At 38.8% G+C, this 12,186-nt stretch overlaps 2 protein-coding genes across 2 annotated transcripts; one reads left to right on the top strand and one right to left on the bottom strand.

Annotated features, from left to right (window-relative positions):
• Window positions 1-2,718: 2,718 nt before the first annotated feature.
• On the top strand, window positions 2,719-5,998 carry LOC122426991 (mucosal pentraxin-like). The gene is made up of 2 exons (XM_043446184.1): window positions 2,719-2,866; window positions 5,322-5,998. The coding sequence occupies exons 1-2, from the start codon at window positions 2,803-2,805 to the stop codon at window positions 5,915-5,917; spliced, it is 660 nt and encodes a 219-aa protein (XP_043302119.1). The 5' UTR covers window positions 2,719-2,802; the 3' UTR covers window positions 5,918-5,998.
• Window positions 5,999-8,367: 2,369 nt separating this feature from the next.
• On the bottom strand, window positions 8,368-9,300 carry LOC122426975 (olfactory receptor 10J1-like). The gene has a single exon (XM_043446183.1). The coding sequence runs from the start codon at window positions 9,298-9,300 to the stop codon at window positions 8,368-8,370; it is 933 nt and encodes a 310-aa protein (XP_043302118.1).
• Window positions 9,301-12,186: the final 2,886 nt, after the last annotated feature.

Here is a 12,186-nt window from a genome sequence, read left to right as displayed (position 1 = left end):
TAGGTCAACTCTGGCCTTTTCCCTTTATTTTTAAATTTTTTGGCGATGCTACGAGGAATGTGGGATCATGTGGGACCAGAGATGGAACCTGTGCACCCTGCAGTGGAAGTCCGGAGCCTTAACCACTAGACCACCAGCGAAGTCCTTTGACCTTGTTCCTTTAAAAAGGAACCTGCTGAAGACCTCCCAGTGGAAGTCAGTGGAGCAGATCTGATAGTTAGCTATGATCTGAAGTGCTTGTTCATGACTCAACCACCCTGAGAAGTCATCACTGCAAGAGACTTGGCGATTTTGACCATCATGTCATTTTACACTCTTTTTTTCCCATCAGTCATATATCTGTTTAACTTGTATCTTTAAGTCATCACTGGTTAAATTTATGGGCTGTAAGGAATATTCATATTGAAATATAGCACATAAATAAGAACTATAAAAATGATCACTCAAAATTCACCTGATATTTTATCTTTAAAAACAAAAAATAACAGCTGTGAAAATTTTAAATTTACGAAAGAGCCAAATTATAAAATTGTATAACAAATACTATACATACCATACTTTTGCCATGCCATATTTGTCATAATTGTTTCCTATCTCTTTTTTTTTTAAGATAGTAACATTTATGGATACAATCTGAAACCCCCTTCACTCTTTCCCCTTCCTTACTTCTTGCTTCTGTAGAGGTAACCACACTGAGAATGTGTGTATTTTTCTCTTGCATGTTTATGTATTGAACCTGTCTGTACTAATTAATTATAAACATATGGTATTATTTTAAATTTATGTATTTTTGAAATTTATCCATACTGATTGACAAAAAGATTCTAATGTTGTAAATATTCTTCAGCACAGCACATCAAGATGTCATTAGCACTTAATTAAGCCCTTGGAAGGTAAACACAGTTGGCTCTTCATATCTATGGGTTCTATCCATGGATTCAACTAACTGCAGTTCAATAATATTTAGGAAAAAAAATTCCAGAAAGTTCCAAAAAGCAAACCTTGAATTCACCATGGTTATTTACCATGCACCAACAACTATTTGCATATAATTTACATTGCATTAGGCATTGTAAGTAATCTGGAGATGATTCATAGTGTACAGGAGGATGTGTGTCTATTATATGCAAATACTGAACCATTTTATACACAGAAATTGAGCATCCATTAATTTAAATATGGGGGATAGCCCCCACAGATACTGATGGAGGACCTTACTTAGAATCTAGCAATAATAGTTTTATATTTTTTAAATTGGGTGCGTGTTTAGGCTCTGAACACAGGGATCAGAAACACAAATCAAAATCATCAAAGATATTTTTGTATATTTCTGATGTAGCAAAAAGTAGTTCAACTTCAAACTTCATTTTAATATGTTTATTTTTATCCCCAAATGAAATGAGGTATACAAAATGTCACTTTGAATCTGTCCACAAATTGTGTTCTTGCTTTCATAGTTAAAATTAATTCAATAATGTGAAGCGCTTATTAAATGTGGGTAAGCCAAATTTGTCTTTTTAGATATGCGGCATGAATATTATTAAAGTCTTTAATAAAATTAACTTGCAATGTAAACTTTAATTGCAATATATTGATCTAAAGTAACATATTTTTTTAAAAATAGCATTTATTTTATGTTATATAAACATACTATGAAAAATAATTTTAAAAATTCCTTAGGCAATTCTTGATTTTATATGTAACTGAATATAGTTTGGGAATTAAAGGAGAGTAGGAGAAATCAAGACTGATTTAAACCAACCTAAAATTATACAAAAAAGACAAGGATTTTAAAATGCTCTAATTCCCATCGCACCATTTCTGACTCATATAATATTATTGTCCAACTAGCTGACTTGCTGTTAATCATCCAGCTGAGACCAAAAAATCCCGAAGCCCAAACCAACAATACACATACTCATGAACTAAATAATTGTTTATTGTTTTAAAAACTGAGTTTTGAGGTGGTTTGTTGCACAGCTTAATTAGGTAGAAATAAACTGTCACCACTAATACAGTGTCTTTTGTTGTTTGCAACCAAGAGCCCTAGATAATCAGCCTGGAAACACCTAAATTAGTTCACTCTGAGGAACTGGCTTGTTCCCAGTATCCAAGCACTATTCTGTGCCCTCTCAAGATGGGCTCAGTCTGTCCACCCACACAGACACTCTCTTTGAGCTTATTTCCCAGTTGATGTCCAGATTCCAGGTGAAGGCCATTATCTTAACACCCATAATCTAGGAGCTCCTTTACAGACATCTTGGCAGCTTCATCATCAAGATCACAAGAGCTAGATCTCCACTCTCCTGAAGTTCACAGCCGCCTGAATCAGTAAATGTTCGTTTCTCCGTGGTGATACCCCAGTCTCTAAACAATGCAGGAGACCTGTGTTCAATCCCTGGGTCCGGAAGATCCGCTGGAGAAGGGAACGGCTACCCACTCCAGTCCACTGGGGTCGCAAAAGAGTTGGACATGACTGAAGTGACTAACACTATCACACTTTTAGGAGGGCGTAGAGCCTCTTTTTCTTGTGGGAAGACGTGAATGGCACAGCTGAGCAGGAAATAGAACAGTTAAAAGAGAAAGGAAAGACTCTACAACTGAAACAATAGACCAAAAAGTAAACAAATTTGTTTCTAAATCATATCCTGATTCAGTTAATATTTACCATCTACAGCTTTGCCTTCTGTTGGGAGAACAAAGGGAGTGCCTCTAAAAGCACAATATAAGAAGCCAGCATCTCTCCACTGGTATGACCACTGCTGTTCCTCCCACTACTCCTGAAGACCCAAGGAGCACAGGATGGAGAAGCTTCTTCTGGCTGTCCTGCTCTTCGCCTTCCTCCCAGAGGGCATGCCGCAGAAAGGTAGGTCCTATAAAGTTTTCTCCAAGTCTCAGGGGAACTGAAGGACAGCTCCTTTGGTTACTGCTGCTGCTGTTTTGAGGAACAGGTGAATGAAGGATGGTATAAGTCACCTATGGCAGTATTGCATCACCTTAAAATGTAGCAGCTTAAAACAACAAACATTTATTGGTCTCATACTTTCTGCAGGTCAAGAATCAGGGAACAGCTCAGCTGGATGATTCTGACTCTAGGTTTCTCATGAGCTGCAGTCAGTCAAGCAGAGACATCCTCTCATCTGAAGACTTGACTTGGGGAGGATCTGCTTCCTAGATCACTCACATGGTTATCGTCAGCCCTTACAGGTTGTTGGGTTGAGGGTCTCAGTTCTTCACTGGCTATTGGCTCGAGGCTGCCCTTAGTTCCTTGCCAACTGGACCTTTCTATCAAGCAGTCTATAACATAGCAACTAGCTTCTCCAACAGTGAGAAATCTAACAGAGAGAAAGTGCCCAGCACAAAAGGGTAGTCTTTCTTAAAAAACTAAAAATAGAACTACCATATGATCCAGCAATCCCATTCCTGGGCATATATCCAGAGAAAACTATAATTAGAAAAGATACATGCACCCCAATGTTTATTGCAGTGCTGTTTACAATAGCCAAGAGATGGAAGCAGCCTAAATGTCCTAGGAACCTAGATGAATGGATAAAGAAGATGTGGTATATATATATGTGTGTACAATGGACCATTACTCAGCCATTAAAAAAAAAATGAAATAATCCCATCTACAGCAACATGCATGAACCTAGAGAGTGTCATACTGAGTGAAGTAAGTCAGACAGAGAAAGAGAAATATCATATGATGTTTCTTATATGCATAATCTAAAAAGAAATGATACAAACTGACTTATTTACAAAACAGAAACAGACTCATAGACACAGAGAACAAACTCATGGTTCCTAAAGGGGAAGTGAGTGGAGGGGAGGGATAAATAGGAGTTTGGGGTTAACACGTAGACACTATTATATATAAAATAAACAATCAACAAGGACATACTGTACAGGACAGGGAACTCTATTCAATATTGTATAATAACCTATATAGGAAAAGTGTCTAAAAAAGAATGGTATGTACATGTAGACATGTACATATATATGTGTATATATGTATACACATATGCTTAGCTGTATTCCTGAAACTGTATACCTGTATGACACAACATTGTAAATCACCTATACTCCAATATAAAATAAAAATTAAATTTAAAAAATTTAAAAAGAAATAAAATTTTGAAGCAGCTTTAAAAAAGCACCATCTTTTCATAATCTAATCTTCTGTCACTTGTCTTGGTTCTGCTGTATTCTATTCTTTAGTAGCAAGTTAGCCTACAATTAAGGAGAAGAGAACTATTTTGGACATATTTTTAAAACCACCACAGATGCTTATGAATCAGGGTATGCCTGGCATAAGGAAGCCCTGGGGCTAGAGAAAGTATAGCTGGCTATGCTCATTACATGGGAACACCATTACCTCTCACCTGAGAGAACAAGAACGGCTATGCAAAACTTTTATTAGAAAAAGAGGTTATTACAGGGGTTAGGGTAGTCATTCTCTGATCCTTCTCAATCTTTTGGTCTGGGTCACATGAGAGGAAATACAAAATTTTAGAACGATCTTGGACTTTACATAGAGAACCAGTTTCTCCCAAACTAATTGAATTGCTGTTTTTGTGAAATTGCTGAAGTCTAATCCTCATTTTCTTCACCTATGAAATGCGTATAAGAATGACATCAAACTAGCAAAGAGTTGTTTATGAAGATTGAGTGAGATAAGTTTAAGGGAAAAAATTATGATGCAGAAGCGCAACCAAAAAAGCTTGGTTTTTATTAGCAGTTAAAGAGCATTCATGTTCTGGCAGCCTTTTTTTTTCTCCCTTTCTGTTATATCCATTAAGCACAACCCCATCTTCTCAAGTTTGAGACATTTCTCTATTGTTTCATTATCAGTAAAAAGTTATTCAAAACCCCACTCTCTGGCTAACTATGCTATTTTACTCCAGGTCTGTATACTGACAAGGTCAGACATCACACATAGGGTGATAGTTAGATCACTGACATCTCAGAAGATGATCAGCATTGGGAGAGGATGGGATGCTGCAGACTTTAAGGTTTTCACTCCACGAGCCAGCTGTGCTTCATTTTCTGTGACTGATGTTTGTGTTCCACCTAGATGAAACCTGCAAAGAAGGTGACAGAGGGGGTTGATAGAGAACATCTTCAATTCTTCTTTCTATCTGAACAACTGTAGCAAAACCTGCCTTTTAACACACTCTGCTTATATAAATAATGCACTGATAGGCACCTTGTAAATGCTGAATATACTCTATCAAGAAGCAGTCCACGATCTGCAGTGAGAGCAAATCAAACAAGAGAACTGACAGATTTTTTTGTCACCATTTTTTTTTTCTCCTCCACAGACTTGGGAGGGAAGGTGTTTATTTTCCCTGAACAATCAGACACAGCCTACGTGACCCTGATCCCCAGGGTGAGGAAGCCGCTGAGGAGCTTCACTCTGTGCCTGAAAGCCTTCACAGACCTCACTCGCACCTACAGCCTCTTCTCCTACAACACGAAGTCTAGAGACAATGAGCTGCTTCTCTTTGCCAGCAAAAAGGGAGAATACGAGCTGTACATTGGGAACGCCAAGGTCGCGTTCAAGGTCCCCCACCTCCGTCATGGCCCGGTCCATCTCTGTGTCAGCTGGGAGTCTATCTCTGGGATTGCTGAACTCTGGGTGAACAGCAAGCCCGTGGGGAGGAAGGGTTTGAGGAGAGGGTACACTTTGGGAGGAGATGCAAAAATCATCTTGGGACAGGAGCAGGATTCATTTGGGGGAAATTTTGATGCCAAACAATCCTTTGTTGGGGAGATCTGGGATGTGTACTTGTGGGATCGTGTGGTCTCCTTAAAGAACTTTTGCTCCACCTGTTACATCGGCAACATCTTGAATTGGAGGGCCCTGACTTATCAAGCTAGGGGCTATGTGGTGGTGAAGCCCAGGTTGAAGGCTTAAGCCTCACTCCCTTCAGACATGACTTGTGTTTGATAATAAATATCCACATTGTCTCTTTGAAATTAAATACATTGATTTCAATTTTTCTGGCTCTGTTACAATGCTGTAAACTACATTAAAGACACAAGGGTCAGGTAGACCTGTAGTATGCAGTCTTTGTTGTTGCAAACATTACAACATTTTATGCAGCATCAAGCTATAGGAACTCCAGGGAACACACTGCTTTCAGCATGCGTTTCAATCTTCTAGAGCCCTGGACAGTTCTGGGAGGACTCACAGGGGTTCTGAGTGCAAATAGTTCATCAGTCTATAAAAATGATGTGACCACTGGGAGGGGCCTTTAAGGAATGGGTTGCTTTCATGAGCAGGACTGCTGAAGAGAGAATCTCAAATGGGGCTTTCTCGGAAGCGAGGTTGTGAGTGTTCCCCTTACACCTAGTCCAGAAAGGATTCAGAGGTGTTCTCAGGGGGCACAGATGAAGGCAAAGATTAATTGCCTTGAAGACCCCTCTTCTCATTCACTCTCTGCAGGTAGTTGCTCTGGGGAGGGAATGCTTTTATTGTTTCAGGTAATGTTCCATAAACATGAAGACTTCCCTTCTTGGCTCTGGTGCCGTTAGGGATTCTCAAGTCCTTTGACAGGCACTTTCAGTGCATCATCGATGGGGACCCTTTGACTGTCCTCAAGAAGAAGAGAGATGGTGGATGGATGACCTGAATTAATTTTTTTTCCTTTTAATATCAGCCCTTTATGGACTGGAAGGCATTTGACAAGCTCTGCCTCTTTTGAACATCAAGTCAAATAACCCTATGGTCTTAAACCTTTCTCTCAAATCAATACAATTGTCCCTCTCAGAAGGCAATAACAATAAGACTCCCAGACTCTTGTTTAGACAAGTGTTTGATCTCAGAGTTTGAACGAGGTACCCAGCAGTTCACAGAAAATGAGTTCATCAGTGTAGAAATGAATAGGGCAAAGGTAAGACCTAGGTATCACCCTGGGCTTCACGTAGAGATGAATGAAAATCATGGGCTAATTTCCAGATTTGAGACAGCCAGAGTTAGCTGGTATTAATAAATTTAATTCCTTTTTTTTTTTTCCTTTGGCTGTACCACACAGTTTGCAGGATCTTGGTTCCCCAACCAGGGATCGAACCCAGGTTCCTGGCAGTGGAATTGTGGAGTCCTAACCACTGGACAATCATGGAAGTCACTTATCAAACTTAATTTTAGAACAGATCTTCAGATATCCCTACACTTGTGAATACATTATAGCATACATGTTACTCCCAGAGAAAGCATGTATAACTCCAGTGAAATTCAGCTGCTGGATGTGATGGTACTTTTTTGGTTTTGGTTTTTTTGAGATTTTATTTTTCTCCCCACAAAATTCTGGGTCAGACCTAGAGAATATGTTTTGGTCAAGATAATGTTGTAGCCCTTAGTGAACACTTTTATTTTTTTAAATTAATTTACTTTAATTGGAGGTTAATTATTTCTCAATGTTGTGGTGGTTTTTGCCATACATTGACATGTCAGCCATGGGTGTACATGTGTCCCCCTATCCCAAACCCCCTCCCACCTCCCTCCCCACCCCATCAGTCTATGACCCTCTGGGTCATCCCAGGGCACCAGTTTTGAGTGCCCTGTTTCATGCATTGAACTTGGACTGGTCATCTATTTTGCATATGGTAATATACATGTTTCAATACCCTTCTCTCAAATCATCCCACCCTTGGCTTCTCCCACAGAGTCCAAAAGTAGTCTGTTCTTTATGTCTTTCTTGCTGTCTTACACATAGGGTCATCCTTACCATCTTTTGTTACTTTGTATTAACATATAAATATACAAAACTCACCCAGGAAACAGTCTCAAGGTGAACTTCAACAAAATTGAGGGAAAAATGTCATGGGTCTCCAAGGCAGGTGAGAATGTTTTAGGCTGATAATATTTCTTCTGGAATGTCAGAGTCTGTTACTCTTCCACTGCCCAAAAGAAAAAGTGATGATAAGTAAGAAAGGTGGTTTTGACTGTGCTTTCAACACTGACCACACTCTCTCTGAGGTTTTAGAACTCAATATCTACTTGACATTTTAGTTGATCTTTTAACCCATTGCTTCAAGCAGGTGTTACACAGTCCACTTTTCTGCCATTAACAAAGTGGAAACAATCAGCCACCCTCTTGCTTATTATTCCTTACCAGCTTTCCTCCTGGTGAGCAGCACCTGACCATGTCCCTGGCTGTAACCTCTCAGATGAACAGAGAGTATAGGAGAATGATGTTAAAAACAAAACTCAAGTCAGGGAAACTCTTAATTCTTTAATTTAGGCTTGCCACCAAATTGTGCAACTCTGTCTAGGTAGAGGAAGAATGATAGGATCAATTTTTTTGTGTGTGATTACAAAAAAACCAAGAATATGACAGGCTATATATCAAACTACTAAAGATTCTAAGCAAGAGGTTTTTTGCCAATAGCACGGCAAAGAGCATCTTTGACCTCTTTGTTCCTTAGAGTGTACACCACAGGATTAAGGAGAGGAGTGAAAACCGTGTAAGTCACTGAAATCAGCTGGTCCTGATCCCTCATGTTCTCTGACTTGGGCTTGAGGTAGGCGATAGAGGCACAGCCATAGTGGACAATGACCACAGTGAGATGGGAGGTACAAGTTGCAAAAGCCTTCTTCCGGCCCTCGGCAGAAGCAATCTTGAGGATGGTGGAGATGATGAGGATATAGGAGATGAAGACCAAAACCATGGGCACCACAATGACGAGTGAGCTGACAAGGAAATTAATTATGTCATGTATAGTGGTGTTGACACAGGAGAGTTTCATAACTGGGCGGATATCACAGAAATAATGGGCCACCTTTCTGTAACAAAAGGGCAGCCTGAACACAGAGGAAATCTGAACTGTGGCCACAAACACCCCAATGCTGCAGGCCCCCCACACCAGCTGGGCACACACCCTCTTGTTCATGATGATCATGTACCTCAAGGGGTTGCAGATGGCCACATAGCGGTCATATCCCATTGCTGTGAGCAGAAAGCAGTTGTTGATGGCCAAAGTGATAAAAAAGAACATCTGGGTGGCACAGCCAGCCAAGGAGATGGGTTGGCTCAGGCCCACGAGACTGGACAGCATCCGAGGTACAATGACCAATGTGTACAGAGTCTCTGAAGTGGAAAGCACAGTAAGAAAGAAGTACATGGGGGTGTGAAGGCGTCGATCAATGCTGATAATTGTCACGATGATGACATTACCAGACAAGGTTAAAAGATACAAGGTAAGGAAAACCACAAAGAGAGTGAGCTTGTGTTCATGAAAACTGGTGAAACCCTGGAAAATAAATTCCCTCACCCCTGTGTGGTTCTCTGTCTTCATTGATAAATTCCAGGAAACTTAGGACAGGCAGTCAGAATACATCAGCGCCCACTGCTCTGAGCAGCAGAACACAAAGGCAAGGAAATAATTAGGATCTGCTCCTGATGGATGCCTGGTTAATGAGGACTGCTCTTCACCTGTAGGTAAAAGAGAGAAAAACACAATCAGGAAACAATTTCATGTCTGGAGACTCATACAAAAGAATGAATGGAGATGGGATGAGGTGGAAGGAAGGAAGGCTGGGTCAAATGTGGAAAAGGTTTCCTGGTGTGTTAGAAACATAGATGTTGGGGAAAATGAAGGCTGGAGAAATAGGGAATGTGTAGTTAAATTTGTAAAGATTTTCTTTGGATTACAGTTTCAGATTTTTTGTAACTTAATGTTCTAACTTTGCCCACAACCACAACCTCTGTTGTTTAAGGCACAGTTTTTATCATTTTCTCAAACATCTTCCCTGTTAAGTTGCCAAACAAGACAACACTATCTGCTCCAACAAGACAGAAGTTTTGCTTTCTCCCTGTCCCACTTGTTTGCATCTTTCATGAACCCTTTTCACAAATCATTCAATAGCTTCCAATCTGATGGTCCCCGACCCCATCCCCACACCTGCCACATACACATGTTTTTGTTAACAAGCCACTTTGCTTTCTTTATTTTCCAAGACTCCTCTTGCCCAGCAAGGCTTCTCAGAACTAAATACGACCTATCAATCCAAGCTGTTTGTAGTGTAATTCAATTGCTCAGGGCTGCACTGTAACTGGTTCTCATGGGCAGTGTGTATTTCTGTGTGTTTTCTGCCTTACGTTTGGATTTGGATTTTCACAGGCAGTTTGACTCACTACTAAAGTCTGAATTCTCTTTTCTGATGCCTTCAGAATTATAAACAGATTTCTTAGGGAAAGCAGTTTGCACATGTATTTCCTACTGGGGAGTTACTGGGGATCAGAAAGTTTTCATTAATATAAATGTTTAATAATAATAATAATATCAATGATAATAGTCCCTTATGTCACTTTTTAGTTTAGAGAATTTTTACCAATATTATTTAACAGCATAGCAATCTCATATGTTAGGTAAGAATTACCTCCATTTTGCAGATGGGGAAGCTAAAGACACATTGGATTAGGTGATTCAGCCACAATTATTAAGTCTTAGATCTACACTTTTAATTTTAAAACCAGTGTAACTTGTTCTGCACCATGACTGCCTGAGAAATGTCAAGACTACAAAGCAGATGAGGAAGAAAATATTTTTGTTTTGCTTTTATTAAAAATAATTAATGCATTTTCCTCACTCTGAGAATGAGATTACATTAGGAAAAACTTGGAAAAGCTGAAAAACTATGTGAAAACTAGAAAAATTTGGAAGTGTCTAAACAAGGATATGAAATACTAGCATATTAGTGTCAATGCATGTCCATTTTCCTTGGCTTTACATTCTACTTCTAATTATTTATTTTAAGGAAATTATCAGAGATAAGCACCTGGATATACAAAAAGCTTTTATGATGTTATTTATAACACAACAATGAATACCAAAAATAATGTATGATTAAATAAGTTATATCCATCTACTGGCAACCAAGCCATTATATGTCTATAAAGGGCTGATATGGAAAGATAGATACATAGATAGATAAATAGATCAAATTTTGTAAAAAGAAAAGGAATTAACAAAAGAATGAAACACATTCAAGAGCACACATGCTTTCGAAAAATATTTTTTCTGAGTAATGAATAAATTAATTTTCTTTTTATGTTCTCTATGTAATCAAGATTTTCTTCTTAATTATTCTCTTCTAAACACAGAAGCAAAATTCTTAAATTCTTTGCCAAAATGGAACTTTCCAGTGAGGCTGCAGAGAGGACTACTGAGAAGAAAAGGTGAAAGCAGTGGGTTAATTTACTGCAGAGAAGAAAAAATTGACAGTATAAAGTACCACTAACTTAAAGTCTCTAAACAGGCATTTTATAGAAATTTGAGCACCCAAGGGCCAGATTCAAAGGAAATTAACTTCCAGTTTTTAAAGGAAGGCTATAGTTGCTAAAAAGAAAATATTTCTGAACAGTGCTAGAAATAGTGTAGCAAGTGAGGCAGAATTTAAGGGAATACCAAAAACATTTTAAAAATTAAGAAAACAACACAGTAATCAAGATGAATAAGATTTTAATGCAGTGTTTTAAAAAATGAATGCAAAAATCTATAATGAATGAAATATTAAAATCTGAAATAAACACAGAACCAATTCTGACTCTTACCATAGTGGGATGCAAGTAGTTAAAATAGGGCAGATTTTGAAAAACAGAAAAATATAAATTATTTTCAATAACAGAGAAAATGTAGACCAAATATGTGTTCCTTTTCCACTGAGATGTGGTGATGGGCTAATCCTTAACCACTTCTGTTTAACTGAGATTCATGATGTATTACTGAGCAAGATAAAATTCAAAGCTTATCTAACTGGAAAAATCAATCCTACCTATATTAAGGGGAATGAAAAAAAAATAAGCTAGGCTATAGGAGAGTAAAGATTGAATTGAGCGTGTGCATTCCTGCAAGTCCATCTCCTCCCCCATCATCCTCTCAGCGCAATGGGGACAAAGAACTGGCGGGTGATAACCCTGGGATGGTGAGGTCGGGATAACTGAAACAAAATGGCAGCCTCCCGCGGAACTCACGTCACTGAAACAAGCAACATTTTAAACCACTTTCTGTTTCCTGGGATTCTGGATCTTTTGACCAAAATCTCTCTCCATGAAAAAATAAAAATATTTCCTTCCAGAGATATCATTTTCTGCTTAGACCTAACGACCAATCCTAGGCAAGGGGTTAATCTTATTCATTTCATTATCCAAGTCTTTGCTTCCAACTGGAAGCAAGTTGGAA

This window comes from Cervus canadensis, chromosome 2, assembly GCF_019320065.1.
Source record: "Cervus canadensis isolate Bull #8, Minnesota chromosome 2, ASM1932006v1, whole genome shotgun sequence".
Lineage (NCBI taxonomy): Eukaryota > Metazoa > Chordata > Mammalia > Artiodactyla > Cervidae > Cervus > Cervus canadensis.
This window is presented reverse-complemented; position numbering and strand designations above follow the sequence as displayed.

Excerpts from the sequence above, each read along its gene's own strand:
- LOC122426991 (XM_043446184.1), top strand. The coding sequence starts at position 2,803 with ATGGAGAAGCTTCTTCTGGCTGTCCTGCTCTTCGCCTTCCTCCCAGAG. Across the intron at positions 2,867-5,321 it reads AGAGGGCATGCCGCAGAAAG|ACTTGGGAGGGAAGGTGTTT; the intron begins GTAGGTCCTATA and ends TCTCCTCCACAG.
- LOC122426975 (XM_043446183.1), bottom strand. The coding sequence starts at position 9,300 with ATGAAGACAGAGAACCACACAGGGGTGAGGGAATTTATTTTCCAGGGT.